The 18,674-nt window shown below is 49.9% G+C and overlaps 5 protein-coding genes across 5 annotated transcripts; 1 reads left to right on the forward strand and 4 right to left on the reverse strand.

Moving 5' to 3' along the window:
• Positions 1 to 1,483: 1,483 nt before the first annotated feature.
• On the reverse strand, positions 1,484 to 5,219 carry LOC131212684 (putative aminopeptidase W07G4.4). The gene is made up of 3 exons (XM_058206641.1): positions 5,074 to 5,219; positions 1,884 to 3,264; positions 1,484 to 1,821 (listed from the first exon to the last, which is right to left on the reverse strand). Exons 1-3 carry the CDS (start codon positions 5,085 to 5,087, stop codon positions 1,648 to 1,650), a joined length of 1,569 nt encoding a protein of 522 aa, XP_058062624.1. The 5' UTR covers positions 5,088 to 5,219; the 3' UTR covers positions 1,484 to 1,647.
• A 918-nt stretch (positions 5,220 to 6,137) lies between these two features.
• LOC131210201 (protein BCCIP homolog) lies at positions 6,138 to 7,337 on the reverse strand. Its single transcript, XM_058203411.1, has 3 exons — positions 7,153 to 7,337; positions 6,948 to 7,074; positions 6,138 to 6,879 (listed from the first exon to the last, which is right to left on the reverse strand). Exons 1-3 carry the CDS (start codon positions 7,270 to 7,272, stop codon positions 6,236 to 6,238), a joined length of 891 nt encoding a protein of 296 aa, XP_058059394.1. The 5' UTR covers positions 7,273 to 7,337; the 3' UTR covers positions 6,138 to 6,235.
• A 328-nt stretch (positions 7,338 to 7,665) lies between these two features.
• On the forward strand, positions 7,666 to 9,754 carry LOC131208762 (T-complex protein 1 subunit zeta). The gene is made up of 2 exons (XM_058201643.1): positions 7,666 to 7,885; positions 8,093 to 9,754. Exons 1-2 carry the CDS (start codon positions 7,749 to 7,751, stop codon positions 9,549 to 9,551), a joined length of 1,596 nt encoding a protein of 531 aa, XP_058057626.1. The 5' UTR covers positions 7,666 to 7,748; the 3' UTR covers positions 9,552 to 9,754.
• A 432-nt stretch (positions 9,755 to 10,186) lies between these two features.
• On the reverse strand, positions 10,187 to 11,836 carry LOC131209383 (CDP-diacylglycerol--inositol 3-phosphatidyltransferase). The gene is made up of 4 exons (XM_058202440.1): positions 11,681 to 11,836; positions 11,478 to 11,612; positions 11,075 to 11,228; positions 10,187 to 10,995 (listed from the first exon to the last, which is right to left on the reverse strand). The coding sequence occupies exons 1-4, from the start codon at positions 11,736 to 11,738 to the stop codon at positions 10,659 to 10,661; spliced, it is 684 nt and encodes a 227-aa protein (XP_058058423.1). The 5' UTR covers positions 11,739 to 11,836; the 3' UTR covers positions 10,187 to 10,658.
• Positions 11,837 to 12,436: 600 nt separating this feature from the next.
• LOC131211089 (uncharacterized) lies at positions 12,437 to 14,798 on the reverse strand. The gene is made up of 3 exons (XM_058204441.1): positions 14,735 to 14,798; positions 13,587 to 13,693; positions 12,437 to 13,513 (listed from the first exon to the last, which is right to left on the reverse strand). The coding sequence occupies exons 1-3, from the start codon at positions 14,796 to 14,798 to the stop codon at positions 12,437 to 12,439; spliced, it is 1,248 nt and encodes a 415-aa protein (XP_058060424.1).
• Between the last annotated feature and the right edge of the window lie 3,876 nt (positions 14,799 to 18,674).

Here is an 18,674-nt window from a genome sequence, read left to right on the forward strand (position 1 = left end):
ACTTTGAGGCCTGCACCGAAACGATCTGATCCCGTCCCGTCTCCCAAAGGGCTCGGAACCAGTTCTGGGCCGGCAGTTGCCACCCCGTCCCCGGAAAGTAGCGTTATGTCCACCGCACAAGCTTCCGTGGCGGAAGAGAAGGCAACAGACAGCGAGATAGATCGCCCGCCTGCACTGGGGACGCGGCACCGAACGCGGAAATGCATGCGAAATTGCACGGAACCCATAACAAGGAAGTTGCAGTGCGGCAACGGGGTACGGTCAACGTCCAGCAACGTGGGCCGCCGGTTCCTCGGCTGCCCCGGCGTTGATGTCTATCGTGTGCGGCGAGAGGTCATGCCCAGCCGCCGCCGTGGCTCTCGCAGCCGAGTTGCATTAGAAAGGAACCCCCACACGGAACTGGAATCGGAACGGGCGGGCGTTTCATAAATGTCATTGTCCTCTCGGGAACCGTTGGCCAAATATTCCGCTTTGCCCGCGCTCGCCGGAGTCGCGCACTTTCGATGCAATAAATGCAGCCTCCATATAAACCACAGGGTCCATTCCCTCTTTCTCTCTCTCTCTCTCTCGCGCCCTGGCGTTCCCGAACTTTCTTTGGCACACGAGCGGGAAGCCGACCCACACAGCGGGAAGGGGGATCGAACGTTGATGGACGGTTCCGGTTTGAAGTAACCGCTCTGAAAAACATAACCAAAAACACTTCTCAACCACTTAAGACGCTATTAAACCCACCCGGTCGGTCGTCGTTCGCTGGCATGCGGCGCTCGCCAGCGGGGGGTTTATTCCTGCTTTCCATTCGCGGGGCTCAATTTCCGCGTTCAATGAACCTTGCAGCGGTGTTGCACCACTTTCACCACCAGGCAGGCAGCAGCAACGGCGGCGGCGGCGGCGAAAGGCAGCGCGAGCGAGCCGAGAGATTATTTCCGCTCCGCGATTTTGGCCTTTTGCCGGTCTCCGCTAACGGAATCCGGACACGTTCGCTGTCGGCCGTTCGCTCTCCCGAGCTCGTTCGCCCGCGTCTGTGTCTTTGCGTCGGTCCGCGTCGGTCTCCCGTGCCGCTCTTCCGCCGGCCGACCGTCCACAGTCTGCCGGAGGCCCTTTGGGGCGCGACGATGCCCGATGGGGTGATCCCACACGACGTCGGTGGCGTCGTAACTCCCACGAACTGTGGTGGGTGGGAATAGGGTTCCACCGGTTCCGTGTCCGCTATCCGCTAGTCGTCTTTGGTTCACCAAACTCACCTCCCCACGGCCGCCCGCTATTCCGCGGTGACTAAGGATTCGTCGTCATGCATCGTCGGTGGGCTCCGGTCGTGCAGAGAGAACCGTTACGATGCGAACCCGGGACCGGGAGCTAAAAGATTGAAATGATACTGAGGTCGAGAATGTTGCTGAACGCGGAAACTGTCATCGTGCCCCCGGTCGGGGCACTGCGGGGGCCGTCTCTGAAGAGGATCCACCAAACGGGCGTCAGAAAACAGAGATCTAGCAAATACGGATCCACTTACGGAAACCGTCACCAGATGGCGCGTAGCATGCAAGCGTTTTATTGATTTTCGAAAACAAATGATCCCCCGGCTCCGGTTCGGTGGACACCGGAGGCACCGTGATGTGTCGGTATTGAAGGCTTTTGTGGATTGGCCAGGTCTCAAGCTCCTAGCAGATGGGTGCGAGCCAGTGCCAGCACCGGAGAGCCCGTCGGAGTGTCGGGCACGTCACCGGCACTACCAGCAATATCCAGATGCGAATACTTGATCGGATTGGAAGACTTTAGACCGCACTTGTCCAGCCCGGTCGCCATCATGAGAAAAGCGGCGGGTCCCTGTGGAAAAGATCACGAGAATTACGTCGTGAAAATAACAGGTAGCGATCGCACCGTCCTACCTGATGTCCACGGGGAGTCCTGCTGGACGGGAGATTGTTGGCCTGCAGAACGTCCTCGCCGTAAGCTTTGCCCTTATGGAAATCGAAGTCCTCCTTGCGCAGGACCGACACCTCGAACGGGTCACCGACTTTTTCGCCCTCTCGTTGCAGCCGCAGCCCATGGTCCGCGGCCCGGGCCGGTCCATTGTCCATGACGATGGCACTGTTGCCCACGGCGAGCACGGCGTGCCCGGTCAGTGTGGCGATCGTGAATAGGTGCGGATCGGGCACCCGCTCGCTCACGAACCGTTCCTTCATCTGGCACAGTGCGTCCGCCATGGCCATGCGCCCCTCGGCATCCGTGTTCCCAACCCGGATGCGCACCCCGGCCCGCGACGTAATCATCTCATCCGAAACGTAGCACTCCTCGCCGACCGAATTGCGTACCATGCACATCACGCCGATCACGTGGATGTCCGTCGGTTGCAGCTGTTCGACCACCTTCATGAACCCGGCTACGGCGGCCGCCCCGCACTTGTCGCGGCTCATGCCGGCCATGACACCACCCGCCTTGATGTCGGCACCGCCGGTATCGTACGTGACGCCCTTGCCGACCAGCCCGAGGGTTTTGCGGGCCGCGTTCGGGGGCTTGTACTCGAGAAAGATGATGCGCCCCGAGTGGCGCTCAACGGTGCCGGCCGCACGGTTGACCGCCTGGAAGAGTGGATACTCGCGCTCGAACACGCCCGGATTCTCGATGACGCTGACCCGTACCGGACCGCCGGAGCCGAACGCGTCCAGCACGTACTTGGCCACCCGCGGCGGAGCCATGCGCTCCGGATCGCCACCTCCGATGTCTCGGGCCACGAACCGACCCGCCTCTAGCGTCTGCACGGTGCGCAGCAACCCCTTCACCTGGGCCACATCCGGATGGTAGACGCCGACACTGCGGAACCGGTGGCTCTTCTCCGGCACATCCTCGCGGAGCTGCAGCGGCACGTACAGCTTGTGGAGCGCTCCGAGCAGCGCGACCAGGGCCGCATCTTCGAACCGCCCGACCGCATTCGGCAACAGTAGAACCGGCTTGATGGCACCCGCCTTTATCGCCCGCCCGAAGGCGGCCTCGGCGGCTTCCGCGAAGCGCCGCACATCGTCAAAATCTCCCAGCTCTCCAACCGGACTGAAGACGACACGGCAGCCAAGTTCCTCGCACCGGAAGCAGCTCAGTTCCGACTCGAACGCGGCATCGAAGGATCGCTGGCGCCCGAACAGGGTGGCCAGCGGGGGCGACGAAGCCAACTCGGCCGCACCGCCATCGATCACGCAGATCGTGTCGTAGTGGTCACGCTCCAACGCCACTCGCTCCAGCGAAGTCACCGGCTGCAGCAGACAGGGCAGATAGCTGTGGGGAAAGAAAACGACGCACGCACACACGAATGAATGGAGGGGGCGAATCTAGGTCAACGACGCCGAAGTTCAAGGAGCGCCCCAGAGCGGCCAGAACCGGGAAGCGGCCAGCCAGCCCCGCAACGGTAAACGCTCTCAGGATGACGCCGGTGGAACAAACCGGAACACGATCGAAAAGGAGGCAGCATGAATCGTGTCCGATCGCCGTCCCTCTCGCACCACTGCGCCCCACCCCCGCAGCAGCGTGGGGATTAAGGGGAGCCCGAGCAGCCCCGAGGAGCAGAATGAACGACCCATTGGGGGCTGTGGCAGCCGCCCGTTCTTGGCCGCACTGCACGAATAATAAGACGAAAAACATAAAAATAATAAAAACGGCCCCCAGAAGCGTCCCTTTCAAGTTCGCCTTTGCCGCGAAGCCGAAGCAAATGCGCGCACGTCCCGCCACCGCTGCCGCCGGTTGACCGTCGTCCGGGCCAACGAACGACCGCGGCGAACGGGAGAGAAACGGAAAAACTAGGTTAGGAATATCTTCTGCCAAGCCACCATGTTCGCGCCTCGGCACGCCACTCCGCAGCCACCGCCGCTGCCGCTGGGGGTCTTGCCCGCGCTCGCGACCGTTGTCTGTGGTGCGTTGTTCTTTGATTGCGTTTCTCCACAATAATAAAACCCACACATACAGGGCAAGCGCGGACAGAGAACGGTTGGTTGGATGTGCGCTTAACGGTAAATTTGATGATTTTAAGCGCGCCTTCGTTTTGCGTCGCAGTTCGCGGCCCCTTCTTCGCGGCCGACGACGCGCGACACGGGTTACCGCGGGCGCGAGAGGTCGGATGGCGCAAAGCAAGTCCCGAAAGTGTGACAAACTAAACAAACACGCATACGGGCCGGGCTGGCGTGGGAATCACGAGCTTGACCTGAGGCAAATGGACATAAATGGCACAAGCCGGTTTCTTCGTTTCCTTCTTGCCCTTAAATTCCACCACTAGAAGGGGCGCGCGTGTGGAACTATGGACAATCTAAAAGAGTACCCGATACTGACCGCAACACCACTTCGTCCGATGTTGCCAGATAGAGTACGAGTTAATATACGCAGGTGTAGCGCAATGATCGTGAAATTGATAAGGAACAGCTGTTTCATGCCCGGCCTCTGAACGATACGTTACGATAACGGTACGACGAAGCTAGATGGTAACAGGAGCACACTTTGTCAGAACACTCACAGGAAGATCAGAGCTCTAGAGACTTCTGGTGATACTCTTTAGAGAGTAAATTGTACTGAAAAACAGTTCGATGAAAAAGGAAAGGATTCAATTAAAAGGATTGCATTGCTCAAACGATCAGCTGGTTGGCCAAAAAAACACACCAAAAAAACCAAAATGCCCGATGGCGAAAGGCTACGGGTCGTTGACCGTCCACCAGCTGTACCGAACACAGACCAGCCAGCTCTAGCCTCCGGGCAATTGCTAGCTCTCCGGTCCGCCTTTACGATGCTGTCTGGCACTTTGAGGAAAGAAAAATGAATAGGCGTCTGACAGTTATGCCGAATCCCGTTAATAGCTTCGATCCGCCTAACGGAAAATCCCCCCAGAAAATTATCACAAGAACACTGTACTTACACATTACTGCGCCATCATGTGGCCAGCAAGTGGAATATTTGCACACGCGCACAACCGCACTGGCCCGAGATAAGTCTTTCGCTTTGAAAATTGAGAATCTCATTTCGACCCATCGTAACGTAGCAACTTCGCATGGGAAACTGGCGCGATCCTCGAATAATAGCTACAATATTGGGGGTCAAACTCACCGTTCGATGCCCATCGCCGATCCCGTAGGCAAGAGAAGTTCGCTGCAGAATTCCGCCTCCAAACTGCGACAAAGTTCGGTCTATCCGCTTCGCCAGGCGCACCGTAGGACACTGGTCCGCTCGTAGCGATAATCTGTAAATGGCCACCGGCAGAATGAGTGAAGCAGCTGCAATAAATGGAAATGTCGGATGATTGATAGGGCAGCTCCGAGTGCCCAGATCTCGCCGGTATCAGTAAACAAACAATGGTTCGCCTCTGTAGATGCTGCTTATAAGTTCACTTGTGATCGAGTGGCCCCACGCACAAATAATGAAATATGAATATCTCTGATAAGCTCTTTGTTGCTCCGAACGAGCTTACGTTTCACATAATTCTTCGGTAACATCGCGCAATCATCGCCATTTACTGCAAATGTCACGAACAATCGACGCAGCGCGCTGCCAATTATGAGTCAATTTCAGCTCCATAAAAAATTGTACAGGACGTGCTAACGGACTTGACTTCTTTTTTCCTCCAATTAGTCATAAGCTGCATGGGCTCGATGGACACGGCACGCGACAACGGACATCCGGACATGACCGAATTTTGTTTGCAACGACCGTTTATGCTCCGCTTTTAAGTGCATTATCGTACTTCACACTCAAGGGTTAGAGTAATACCGCGTTGTATTCGCTGCGTCATCCGAGGTTCCCGGTTAACATGAAGTTCAAGTTGTGGCTCCAATTGGCCGTAACATATGATACCAGATTTTTTATGCTTACCCGCGGTATCTTGTGCGATATCACAGTTGATTGATTAAACCGCTGTTTGTCGTTTTTACCCTCAACAGTTACAACAAACCACCTGCTACCTAGACGTAAACACAACCGCGAGTCGTGCGCGAATTCTGCTGACTCGTTCGTGTCAAATAACGACAACAACCGATAGCGTTTTTCATTCAGCGACGTTTCGGCGTTTTCAGCACATTAGCCGTGCCACACACCAAAACTTATCCAAGATTACAACTTTTCCAGGATTATAGAAAAAATATCGGCGATTGAAAAAAGAAAAGAAAATTTGAAGCTCTGGGAAGAATCAAGTAGGAACTGTGTTGTTTATTCTGTTCAAATACACGGAAAATTGACACACTTTATAAATCGCACTCAAATGACAAATAGATGTTTACCCTTTTATTGCGGAAGAGACCAAGTTCTTGATGGTGGCGACAATGTCCGGTAGCTTGCTGGCTTCTACTAGCAGCACCTTCCGGAATGGTTGCAGTTCTTCGTCCTTTTTCTGCCACTGACCAGCCAACGCGGTGGTCGTTTCCTTCTGCACCGAGTAATCGAAGCTCGCGTACGATTCCTTTATGAAGTACTCCTCTTCGTCGTTCGTATAAATAACTTCGGCCGGTGTATCGCCTGAACCTGCCTGCTGATAGTACTTCACAAACATCAGATAGTAGTCGAAGTTGTACGGCATGCCTTTGGTGCGTGCCCGTTCCATTTCTTTGAGCAGGTTCTCGCTCAATGGCACAAATACGGCCGCGGGGATGTTGATAAATCGTTCGTTTACCAACAATCCCACCGTCTTCGTACCGCTTTCGAGCGCTTCCCGGAACTGTTGGACCACTAGCTCGGTAGCATACTTTTCGGCCTTCTCGAAGATTAGCTTTTGCAGTTGCCGCACCGAAGCTAGATCCTGCTTGTTGGACAAATTGATCACGGTCGTTACTCCGAACACCGACACCGTGTCATCTTCATCATCGTCCTCGTCTTCGTCTTCGTTGAACGATTGTTGCAGTACACTGCCGACGTAGTTTTGTCCTGCGCGAAAACACAAGAGCAATGTGAACAATTCTGCGCGCAAACACTTCCGATGCTTCCAAGCCTACCAATAATGACTCTGGCGAGCTCGGTCAGGTCAACGTGGGCTTTCACAAACAGCTGTCCCAGCATCTGTTTTATGCCGTCCAAATCCGAGTCGATTGGGATTCTGCCCTCAAAATCCACCACAATGCCCTGCAACGAGTAAAATGGTACCCAATGGGCCACGGTTTCGCCGATTCGCCTCGCGTGACTCTGCAACCAAACACTCACCTCGTCCCCGTCGACGGCTTCTTCGTTTTCCTCTTCACTGGAGTTATCACTTTCACTTTTCGTGTCCACAGGCTGATCATCCTCCTCCTCAGCTTCAACTTTAACCCTTTTGCTGGTCATTGTGCGAATATTTTCCCAACATATGCGGGAAATGCTCCTGGTTTACGATTGCAATTCAAGCACGCGCGCGTGCACGTTTGATTGCCGGAGGAAAAATGGCTGCCATTCATACTGCCAGGTTGAGTTCTCCACACTGGCGAGATTGTTGACTTGATTGCTTTGACATTCTAAAACAATTTATTTGCAACTTTCGTGAATATGAATAAAAACATGTTCGTTTCCCACACTATTAATAATTTATGTTAGATTTTTCGGCAAACACTTTCTAATAAAAGTTCGGAGTTTGTGCAATCGAAAAATCGCGTTTAATAATGTGCGTATTCATACCCTCCACTTGAAATGTCACTTTTGCCGAGAGCATCGAAGAAGCAGAGGAATCAGAAGAAACAACAGCAGCTAACGGCAGTCTGCAGCAGGCCGCTGAAACCTTAACTCGTTGTGAAAAGAATTTACAGGAAAAGCTACAGGACTGCACAATGGCTTCGATTAGTTTGTTAAATCCGGATGCTGAGTTCGCCCGCGCAGCGCAGGCATTAGCGGTTAACATCACCGCTGCGAAGGGTATTCAGGATGTGATGAAAACCAGCCTTGGGCCGAAGGGTACCATGAAAATGTGAGTATCTCTCCGGAGCGGCGGAACAACTGCTCGCAAGAAACCTCATTGTATAGTATTTATAAATGAACTCCTTGTGTAGGGGTTTGCTAATGCCTTCAAAATAGTATAAACCATCAGTTTAAATCTCTCTCAGAAAGTTATGATAAAAAACATACGATTTGTAAATGACTCACCTGACCCGTTTCTAACCTCACTTTTGAACAGGCTGGTTTCTGGTGCCGGCGACATCAAGATCACTAAGGATGGAAATGTGCTGCTGCACGAGATGCAGATCAAGCATCCGACGGCTTCGTTGATTGCACGTGCTAGTACGGCGCAAGACGATGTGACCGGAGACGGAACTACCTCGATTGTGCTGATTATCGGCGAACTGTTGAAACAAGCGGATCTTTACTTCGCTGATGGATTGCACCCGCGAATCATCGCTGATGGCTACGATCAGGCACGTTTGCAGGCGTTGGAAATTCTGGACAAAATTGCCTGTCCGATTGAGGTGAATCGCGAGAACCTGCTGAATGTTGCTCGCACGTCGCTGCGTACCAAGGTTCACCCCGCGCTGGCTGACCTGCTGACGGATGTTTGTGTTGACGCGGTACTGGCCATTCGCACGGAGGATAAGCCCGTTGATTTGCACATGGTAGAGATTATGGAGATGCAGCACAAATCGTCTTCTGATACGCAGTTGGTGAAAGGAATCGTCATGGATCATGGCGCACGCCATCCGGACATGCCGAAGCGTGTTGAAAATGCGTACATCTTGACTTGCAACGTTTCGATGGAATACGAAAAATCGGAGGTAAACTCAAGTTTCTTCTACAAGACGGCCGAAGAGCGTGAAAAGTTTGTCCGTGCTGAGCGTGAGTTCATCGAGCAGCGGGTACAGAAGGTGGTTGAGCTGAAGAAGAAGGTTTGTGACGGAACAGATAAAACGTTTGTTGTGATCAACCAGAAAGGTATCGATCCGATGTCGCTCGATATGCTGGCCAAGGAAGGTATAGTCGCACTGCGACGTGCGAAGCGCCGCAATATGGAGCGTTTAGCTCTCGCCTGTGGTGGTATTGCAATGAACTCTTTCGACAACATGGATGAGTCGTGCCTTGGATACGCTGGTCTCGTGTACGAGCACGTGCTCGGCGAGGAAAAGTTTACGTTCGTTGAAGGGTGCAAAAACCCGCTCTCGGTGACGATTCTTCTGAAGGGTCCCAACAAGCATTCGCTCATTCAAATCAAGGACGCCATTCGCGATGGGCTGCGTTCGATTAACAATGCAGTCGAGGACAAAAAGCTTGTCCCAGGTGCCGGTGCTTTCGAAGTACGGGTGCACAACAAGCTGCGCGAGTACGCTAAGACCGTAAAGGGCAAAACACGCCTCGCCATTCAAGCGTATGCCGACGCTATGCTTGTAATCCCGAAGGTACTCGCAGTGAACAGTGGCTACGATGCTCAGGATACGATTGTGCGGCTGCAGGAGGAAGGATTGTTGAATGAAGAGCCGATCGGATTGGATCTTTCGACCGGCGAGCCTATGAAACCGGTGGATATGGGAATTTTCGATAACTACATCGTAAAGAAACAAATTCTCAATTCCTCTACTATCATCGCTGTCAACATCCTGCTAGTCGATGAAATTTTGCGCGCGGGCATGAGTAGCCTGAAAGGCTAAGCCGCCTTCTTCCGAGTGGTCAGCACTCTTTCTGTATTGCTTCCTTGCGTGGTCTAATATTTCTTTAAGCACTGTCTTGTTCATTTATCACTCACATCCCGTCGAAAAGCGCAACTGAAGAGCGAATTGATTCATGTCGAGTTTATCACCTAACGATGCTTTGTACCCTCAATTTACTTCACAATAAATGCACACGCTTAAACATACCATCAAAATGGCTTGTAAAGCTTTTTTATAAACACTGTGTATGAAAGAAGGTCGGAATTTGGTCTTCATTTTCAACAGCTATGTTGCAGGATTTATTTATTAGACACAGGAGTTCAACTACGTTCTTCCTAAAGGATTCTACACATGAGATTCTTTTTCTGGAACTATTCATACATTCACGATACAATTCATTGTTCAATGCTCGAATCACAAGTGAACCTTTGCGGAAACGAACTAAAATGTGACATTACAATCAATGTATGATAATGTGGTCTGAGTCTACTGTAGTTGTGAGTTTTATCTTTTGTTTTCATGAAGCCATTGGGCGATTGTACTTTTTAGTCGTTTGGGATCGAGGTAATTTTCCGTAAAATAAAGTTTTAAATAGTTTTTCTGATTATGCAGGTTAAAAGTCCTTGCCTTGCCTGTCAAGAATAGTTAGTTAGTCGTGCAGTTATTTGTAGTCGTTGATACAAATTTAACCGGAATGTGCCATTAAGCTAGCTGCCATCTATTCGTAAACCTCTCCATACATTTGGTACAGTGCGTATGTTACTTGCAGCTCAGGTGCAGTTTTCTTCGCTATCATCGTAAAAGGTTACGGCTGTGCTAACAGGTTTGATTACGACATGTTTATGGTAACAAACGACGGAACACTTAAAACGATTCACTTTGGCATAGTTTGGAATTCGAACAGAGACACACGATGCTGGACACATAATTGTTAGAATTCTACGACAAACCAAGCGGAGATCGCAAGATCGGAGAAACCAGCCTTCCGACCGTCTTTAAGTCGTCAAACGAGGCAAGCATTTTTTAATGCTCTTAGCTGCCAGGAAATTCTTTCAGCTTGTCAGAGAACTCGCTCAACATCTGGATACGCGTTGAAAACACATTGCTTTACTGTGGCTTCTTATTTGCCTCACGCTCCCGTTGAGCAGCCCTTTCGGCCACGTCGATTACTCCGATATTGCAACTCGCTACGAAGCCATGTATGACGGAGATACCGGTTTTAACTACTGCGACCGGAAATGAAACGATTGCCAAAAGCTTGAACGACGAGATGCCGAAAATCAGTGGACCCGGCGTAAAATGTAGCAAATACAGCGACGAATAGAATAGTTCGTTGAACAGACACATTAAGCCCAGTACGACCCGATTGGTGTAGTAGACACGCATAATGGGATTACCGGACATGTCAATGAACTTATGGGAGGTCTTGCCCTGCAAAACGGTCCTGCAACATGCAGAAAAAGTTACGCATAAGGACAGCTGTTATTTGAAAAGATCATTGTGGACGAATGCCGTATACTTACGTGTGCAGATAAAACCAATGGCAAGCAACATCGATTGCCATCGACAGCTGGAACCAGAACATGTACTTCGGATAGAAGTAACTCAGCGTAACGAGCAATCCACAAGTACCACAGCGGTCGGTGAGCTGATCGAGCATTGCTCCGAATTTGGTCGCTTGAAATGGCAAAAAATCGTTTATCATTATCAACCATTATCAGTCGTTTAGTGGCGATCCCTCTCACTAACACTCGTCGCCTACGGGTTCCCCACTGATATCGGTGTAATGAAGCTAATCTTAATTTCGATGACCATTATGCAACCGGTTGCCACGCTACTTAATCCAATCAGCAGAATGGTTTTCCGGATCGATTTTTCCGGATTTTTGTGGTACACAGTTTGCGCTCGACAACGTTTACTACTTACATTGATTAAAATGCCGCGCCGCATGTCCATCGAGAGCGTCCAGCAGGACACTAATAATGTAACACCAACTTGCAATCACGTAGTTCGTCGGCATGTAGTAGAAGGAAATAATCGCCAGCACAATTCGTGCGTAACCTACGTCGGAAGATAAACAAACGGAGTGCGTTAACAATGGGCTAATGTAATGATAACGATTTACATACCGATAATGTTCGGAACGAACATATAAATGTTTTCTTTCGCTTTCTCGACCTCCATCATAGCCTCCTGTATCGGATATTTTGGTTTTAGCTGCGGTTCGAGTTTCGTATTCAAAGTTTTCCTCCTTTTGCGCGATAGGTTTTCCACCCTCCGTCACTCGCGGATTTATTTTGGAAATGATGGCGATTTGTTGATAGAATAGCAGGACGATTCGCTTCGGACACTTAAGAGTAGAAATGTTGACGTTTACGTGAAATATTTCAAGCCACGGACGAGCCCAGTATAACAGTTGATTACGGTTTGAAATAAATGTAAACAAACGTTTATTTCTCGATATTCATAAATTCAACGAGATTCACATCATTATGGTGCAACGAGGAAGCACTGCTAGAAAGATGAATTCATTCCAGCTAAAGGCGTTTATTTTCAATCAGTTACAAGCTGTATACTGGACAACCTTATGCGAGAACCGTCTGATATGTACATGCATTTGCAGTTCCTCAACGTGGTCACATTTTTATCCTATTTTTTTCAAACTGGCTTCCTGGTAACCTTATCCTTGCATTGAGATGGCTTGAGCCACAGCTTTTGAAAAAAATGCGACACGAAAAGTGATAAGAAAATAGCATCACACTCAAAGACTGTGTAAAGTTCTTCTGCCTTATCCAGCATAATCAAAAATCAAATAAAACGCAATGAATGTTGTTAATTTTTAAAATAATTTATTAAATTAAAAGAAGCATCACGAGAGCACATCGTTAACCGTACGACAATGTGTAGCCCATACTTTCCATTAACGTTTCCTTGATGGCCGGCTGCAGAGCTTTTTGCATGTACGTCGTAAGCAGCCCCCGAACGCCCTTGGAGAAAAGGTTGTCGATTTCGTTCGAGTAAGCATCGTCCAGAGCCTCGTTTGTTTCTACATTTTGCCAACCCTTGTCCGGTGTGGCGACTGGCGTTGGTCCATACCCGTATGCGTTAGGGCCCACGTAGGACGAGTACGAAAAAGGATTGCGCTCTGCAAAGAATGTCCTGCTGTTTGGATCCAGCTCTGCGGATGGCTCGAGATCGTGCCGATCTTCATCCACATCGACAAAAGTTGCGGGCGATAAAAACAGAGTGTCACCATCGTTGAGCTTCAGTAAATCGTTCTTGCCGTCGTTGCTCGTTAGGTCGTCATCGACGTAATCTAGAGACCTTCGCCGATCGCGACCATAGTGGGACGGTGCAGTTGGCTGACGATTGAGAAAATGGCGTCGCTTTGAATTGATACGATATTTGATACCACTGGGACCTTCGCAGCTGTGAGCGAACACTGATATGAATCCGGGTTCCGAAAAGTGTGAGTCCGTGCGCACGTTGGCCTGCCGGCTGCGTTCACCGAGCCCGGATGGCACCAACGGGATTGTCCGAAACTCGATGCCCGCTCGACGCAGCCTAAGTATCATATCGCACCGTCCTCCCGATGGGTGCATTATCACTCTCCCGCTGATTTGTAGGTCCGGAAATTCTAGCTTAGTGTCCAGCGTGCGATTATGTTCGATAAACTGGCATCGATCAACCACAACCCACTGATGATTTTGAGGGATTCTCACCCTTAAGTTAGCCACTTCGACCTGGGCGGCGGACAGTAGGTTTGGCGAACCAGCCGTTGGGTAGAAGGGTAATCCCGGACCATTTACTGGTCCGCTGAACTTTTGCTTGTAATCGGTAACAATCTGTTGGATTTCTTCATTAAAGTCACTATTGCTGTTCGCACTAAACGGGGATCGCTGTGCTGCGCCACTAAATAACGACTGTCTTTGGGGTCCACTGTCGGAGAAATCTATGATAGACTTGAAACGCATTTGGAATGAAAAAAAATTGTTAACTTTCAGCATTTGCCGAGATTCCGAGTGGGCCACTTACACTGGAACCTGATCGTTGCTGGCTGCGACGAAGGGTTGTGTCCAGAGCCGATTCCAATCGATTTGCACAACGCTGCCCGTACAGGTTTCTGATTGCCCGAGTACGCCCTATGGAAAGTAGAGGAAAATGGATTCGGAAAATATAGGACGCTAAATTCTGGAGAAGTTTCGGAATGGACCGAACACAGCTGTCGAATTAGGATTATCCTGTGACAAAACGTTGAAAAAATATTCGCTTTAAAAGGTCTTGCACAAATGGGCGAAATTTTAACACAGCCAAACAATTAGATAATTCCATCTGAAAGTGTTTAACTTTATTTCGTGAAGAATAGCGTATTCATTTGGCGCACATGACATTAAAATTATTCGTTATTAGTCCAGCACGAGCCAAATTTCTGGCATCCATTAAGTTCGCAGCATCGTTCGGTATGAACGTATGAGTCATAGTTTTGTTGTTTTCGATAAACAATTTTCATAATCGTACAACCAAGCCGTACTTTAAACACTGATTTAAATTTGAATTTAACACTATTGAAATTGGGTACACGCAAAATCAAATAAAATGCACTTTCGACGCTCTTATCATTTTGTGATTAATTCGTACGCTTTTGCTCACATCATACGACTTCGCAAAGAAATCGCTTTTATTTTGTGCTGAACATATTATTTGAAAATTGATTATTAACAGCACAGAAGGTACTACGATAAAAGTCCGTTCAACGAACCCACGTCTTCGACACGCACATTTGGCCATTGTTAGCATTTGGGAGGTCTGTTGTAATTCGTATCATAAACAACCATTTTCTCACTGCACGTCGATCTAGCCTGTTGGTACGTCAACAGAAAACGGAAACAATGCGGTGTTTCCTTCGGGTTTCCATTACATCACACTGTTCCCAAACTCTTTCGAACTAACCACAGCCCACCCGCTGAGCACAGTTTCAAATTTTACAGCACCACATTCACAGCCACCCCGCGAACTGCGCAACACAGATCGAGCCACTGTCTTCCCCGCTCCGTGCTTGGTCACCCCACGGCCCGTGGCCATCCCGTGGAAAAATCTCGAAGGGTTCCCTTTTCATTGGAACGAAGATGCGTCAGCGCCCTTTCACGCTTTTCACTTTCCTTTCCGAACCATTCGTTGCTCACCTAAAACGGAGTCGGATGACGCACAAAGGCACAGAAGGAAACTGATCCAGAAACGCGGACACATGTTGCTACACCGATGTAACGTTTGGCGCGAGGCAATACTTGTGATATTACAAAAATGGCAATACCAAACTATGGCGTAGCACCGTGCGCATATCGCGGTGCACAATGCACAAACCACAACGGTCACTGGGACGATCAGCGGGGCACGGATCGCGATCGCGTAACTCTTCCGCCGGAGCTTCTTGCGTCGTCGAAAGTCGTCGTCGGACTGAGCGGTCGCGGGCCCAAAAGTGGAAACCACCTCCCGTGCCGGGAATCGACCGGGCACGGGAGGGAAATTGTAGCAAACGAACCTCCCTGTGCCGCCGCTGGTTGGGAGCCTCTTTTTTATTTCAAGTTCCATTTTGTGGCACATCTTCTGTCATCTTCAGGGCCCGGCCGGAGGCGGCGAGGAGCGGCTGCTTGGGGTTTTGGTTGGTTTGGCAGCGCGCCAGTGCAATGCGCCATCATCGCTGCAAGTTGATCGGTACGGCAGCAACAGGTCGCACCGGGACCGGTACGGTTGCTGTCCCTGGAAAACGTGTGGCATGCAGGCCTTCGGGGGTGGTGGGAAAAGGTCTTCGGATTCACGTTCCGTGGAAAGCAAGCGTTTTTCCTCCCGCGCACTCGAAGAGAGTGAAAAAGGAGTGAAAGAAACCGCCACGGACTCGTTTGCAGGGCCGGTTCTTCTGTTCCGGACCAGTAAATGTCGCTGGCGCTGGCGTCGGTTCTGGTGTGCCCTTCGGGGGCCAGGTTGCGTGCAGTATGTGCAGAAATCGGCAGCAGGCGCACTTGAACTCCGGTATCGTCGTCGAACTCGTTAAGCAGTTCGGTATGTTGCACCTTGTTCACAGTCGAGCAGCGCCGTACGTCCTATAAAGTTGTTGAGAGGTCCAGAGACAAGGTGAAAGCCTTTTTATGGTTCTTCAATTGCATAGAATGCAACGTTTTCTGACTAAGTTATCCTTGTGGTCAATAAAGAGCGCTGCCGTGTTAGTACAATGTCCTCATTATGATTTCGGATCCTGCGATCTTCTTTTGCCACTGACAACCCTAAGCCGTAACATGTTTGAATGGGAGAAGTGCTTGACCGAATGGACGCCGTTCTCAAACCAGGTCTAAGAAGGAACCATCGACTACCAGGAAGATCTAAGCAGAGAACTCTAACATGAAGACCGGAAGATTGATACATGTTTAGAAGGGTTTTGTAAAGCATGTTCCGAAAATTTATATCTGTAGCTTCCTTAGTCCTTCCTTCTTTCAATAGAGTTTCAATAACTGATTCCAATAAATCGTTTAATTGATCGAACTAGTTTTTGTTGACTGTTTATTTTCAATTTTTATAAAACAACGATCTTACCATTGCGTGGTATGTAACCTTCATGATTATTTCATTGGCCTTGTACGGTCGCTTTGGCGCCCAGTAGTAATGTCGTTCTGGTTGAACGGAACACCCGCATACGAGGTCAGAAAGTCTGCAGGTTTTTCTCTTGGTCACTGTACCAAACCGGGTGTTTTGCTGTTGGTAATTTGGCGAGAAATTGGAAAGGTGAAGACCAATTCGGTTGTTGTTTTCGTTGTGGTGATAAAGGCCCCAAGACCAACATGATAAAACAAACGCCAACGGCCATTTTACAGGACGTAGACTGGGTGGATCTGCTAGCCTGAAAACTACTACCTGTAAGTTTGATTGGGTTGCTATTATCAATAGGCTACCATCGTACAGGCTACCAAATACTAAGTATTCTATACGGTATTCAGTAGATTTTAGAAAGACGAAGCCGTCTTTGTAGTTTGCTTGAGTGTAGTCACAAATCAGGATATACCATGGCAGCGATTAAGATTCCATTACCCTGTAAAACTAAATGAAAAAAAACATAAACGAAGAATCTGTTTGTAGCCAAATTTAACGAAGGATGTACAACGACCAGAAGGGATTTATGTTTTGAGGTAACAAATCTGTGAAGAGAAAGTTCCAAAATAGCTTATCACCGTACCAAGTGTTCGCATGTGGGGTTACTTAACTGATGGATTTTTTGTTTTTCCTCGATACAGTTTACAAAATGTACTGAACCAATATTAGTGGTGCCATCAGGCTCGAGACACTTTTCCCGCCATATACGTTGAACCTTATCGCTCCACCACACAGAGAGAAGGTCAGTTCCGAGCAAGCAATAGAAAGGGCGCAGACCGGGGAGAGCAACAATCAAATTAATTCACTTTTGTTGCAAAGCCCGTGGCGGTCACCATGGCCGACCGCTGCACCTGGCTTGTCGCAGTGGTCTATTAGCACGCATTAGTGTGTCCAATTTGGGTAACCGACAAGTGTCAGCGTGTCGGAAGCGAAGCTCTACGAAAGAAGTCTCCGGCCGCGCAGTGGAAGCAGCGGATACGCCGGGGGACCAATTGATTGTCGGCACTTTTCCTGCGGCACGTGTGCTTCCCTGGACGGGTACGGAAGCGTCGCGGAGTGGGAAGGCAGCGACTCGGAACGTCTGGCCGTGGTGCGATGTGTCGGAGTGGTATGTGAGAAAAAAAAACTACTTCATCCAATCGGCAGGCGCACGGAACGAGGAAAATTGTGGAAAACGAGCTTAGTAAAATCCCTCCCGGGACGGAGGATGACCCGCTCGCCCTGGAGGGACGGAGGGAAGCGTGGCGAACCTAACCTGGCATGCTGTAAGACAATGGGCATTCATTTCTCGAAGAAAAATTGGCAGAAAGTGAATCTGATTGTGTGGGGACCTTCGCGGCCATTTCTCCCTTTTTCCATACGAACATGCACATGTCCCAATGGCCCTGGCCTGCCCGTGTCTGGCAGAACCAATTGCAGTGGCATGTTGCGTGACTGCCACGCTCTTACATGAGGCATAAATTGTCGTCGGTTTCATGCAATCAGACACATCCGATTATCGTGCAATTTTTGGTGCAAAAAGTTACCGAACGATTGTGCAGATTTACTTTCTGGTGACAATAGACGCACCGGTGCCTAGGCCTGTTCGCTGGAGTGGTTTCTTGCAAATCCTGTAATCCGTCACGGACTGACGACCAGAAAGACGATTAGGCAATCGTCGCACGGGGTTAACTTTAGCCCCTGGTTACTCATGTTCCTAGTCGCCAAGGCAGGTTCGTCATTAACGTCAACCTATTGCACAAATATATTGTAGAGCGATGATATATTAATAAACTGCCCTATATTTATCTGGTACACCGTAAGACCTGGCCGCAGATGGTTCAATCGAGCATGCAAATTCATATTACGATCAAAGATGTGCAAATCACAATAATATGCAAAACCATGGTGAGGAAATGGTAGGTTAATTATGAGTCATGACAACGAGAAACCGCCTTACCAAGTGCCTGTCTCTCGCTCTCTCTCCCTTGCTTCGGGTCAGCACAGATCTTCCCTTAACGGTATCCCGGGTCTGCAGATCGCTGTGTTCTTCGCCGGCCGCCGCCTACCGTCTGGCGTGATCGCGTGGGGTGCTGGCTCGTCGTGAACCACTTGTTACTCGTGCCAGCCAGCTTTTAGGTCAGTCCTGGAGATTAGGCCAAAAGATGCATCAAAGCGAACCAGTGAATTGGCGTTGCGAGCTTGCCGCGTTCGAGCCTCCGCGATCTCCACGATAAAGCACCTACATAGGCTCCAGCTCCAGACGCCAGACACGAACGTTTTCCAGAACCACAACGTGACCGGAGCGGAACGTGAAGTATGGTGCGTTTTTTGGTTGCAGAAAACAGAAAGAGGGTCATCACAGGGCTCCGATGCACACACCCGCCCGCCGCACCGCTGTTCTTAATATGCCTTCAAAACGGGGCCTCCAAATGGCGCACCGTAGTATTCTTTTCCACCGAAGGGGCGCCAAGTTTGTTTTTTGTGGCGCTTCGTTCCACTTTT

Source organism: Anopheles bellator, chromosome 2, assembly GCF_943735745.2.
Source record: "Anopheles bellator chromosome 2, idAnoBellAS_SP24_06.2, whole genome shotgun sequence".
Classification (NCBI taxonomy): Eukaryota; Metazoa; Arthropoda; class Insecta; order Diptera; family Culicidae; genus Anopheles; species Anopheles bellator.

What these genes read in the sequence shown, in the direction of transcription:
- LOC131212684 (XM_058206641.1), bottom strand. An exon ending in GGACTCCCCGTGGACATCAG is followed by an intron (nt 1,822 to 1,883) that starts GTAGGACGGTGC and finishes TCTTTTCCACAG; the next exon opens with GGACCCGCCGCTTTTCTCAT.
- LOC131210201 (XM_058203411.1), bottom strand. Translation starts at nt 7,272, where the DNA reads ATGACCAGCAAAAGGGTTAAAGTTGAAGCTGAGGAGGAGGATGATCAG. An exon ending in AAGCCGTCGACGGGGACGAG is followed by an intron (nt 7,075 to 7,152) that starts GTGAGTGTTTGG and finishes TACTCGTTGCAG; the next exon opens with GGCATTGTGGTGGATTTTGA. An exon ending in GCTCGCCAGAGTCATTATTG is followed by an intron (nt 6,880 to 6,947) that starts GTAGGCTTGGAA and finishes GTTTTCGCGCAG; the next exon opens with GACAAAACTACGTCGGCAGT.
- LOC131208762 (XM_058201643.1), top strand. Translation starts at nt 7,749, where the DNA reads ATGGCTTCGATTAGTTTGTTAAATCCGGATGCTGAGTTCGCCCGCGCA. An exon ending in CCGAAGGGTACCATGAAAAT is followed by an intron (nt 7,886 to 8,092) that starts GTGAGTATCTCT and finishes ACTTTTGAACAG; the next exon opens with GCTGGTTTCTGGTGCCGGCG.
- LOC131209383 (XM_058202440.1), bottom strand. Translation starts at nt 11,738, where the DNA reads ATGATGGAGGTCGAGAAAGCGAAAGAAAACATTTATATGTTCGTTCCG. An exon ending in GTTCGTTCCGAACATTATCG is followed by an intron (nt 11,613 to 11,680) that starts GTATGTAAATCG and finishes CTTCCGACGTAG; the next exon opens with GTTACGCACGAATTGTGCTG. An exon ending in GGCGCGGCATTTTAATCAAT is followed by an intron (nt 11,229 to 11,477) that starts GTAAGTAGTAAA and finishes TGCCATTTCAAG; the next exon opens with CGACCAAATTCGGAGCAATG.
- LOC131211089 (XM_058204441.1), bottom strand. Translation starts at nt 14,798, where the DNA reads ATGTGTCCGCGTTTCTGGATCAGTTTCCTTCTGTGCCTTTGTGCGTCA. An exon ending in GTCATCCGACTCCGTTTTAG is followed by an intron (nt 13,694 to 14,734) that starts GTGAGCAACGAA and finishes TACTTTCCATAG; the next exon opens with GGCGTACTCGGGCAATCAGA. An exon ending in AGCAACGATCAGGTTCCAGT is followed by an intron (nt 13,514 to 13,586) that starts GTAAGTGGCCCA and finishes ATGCGTTTCAAG; the next exon opens with TCTATCATAGATTTCTCCGA.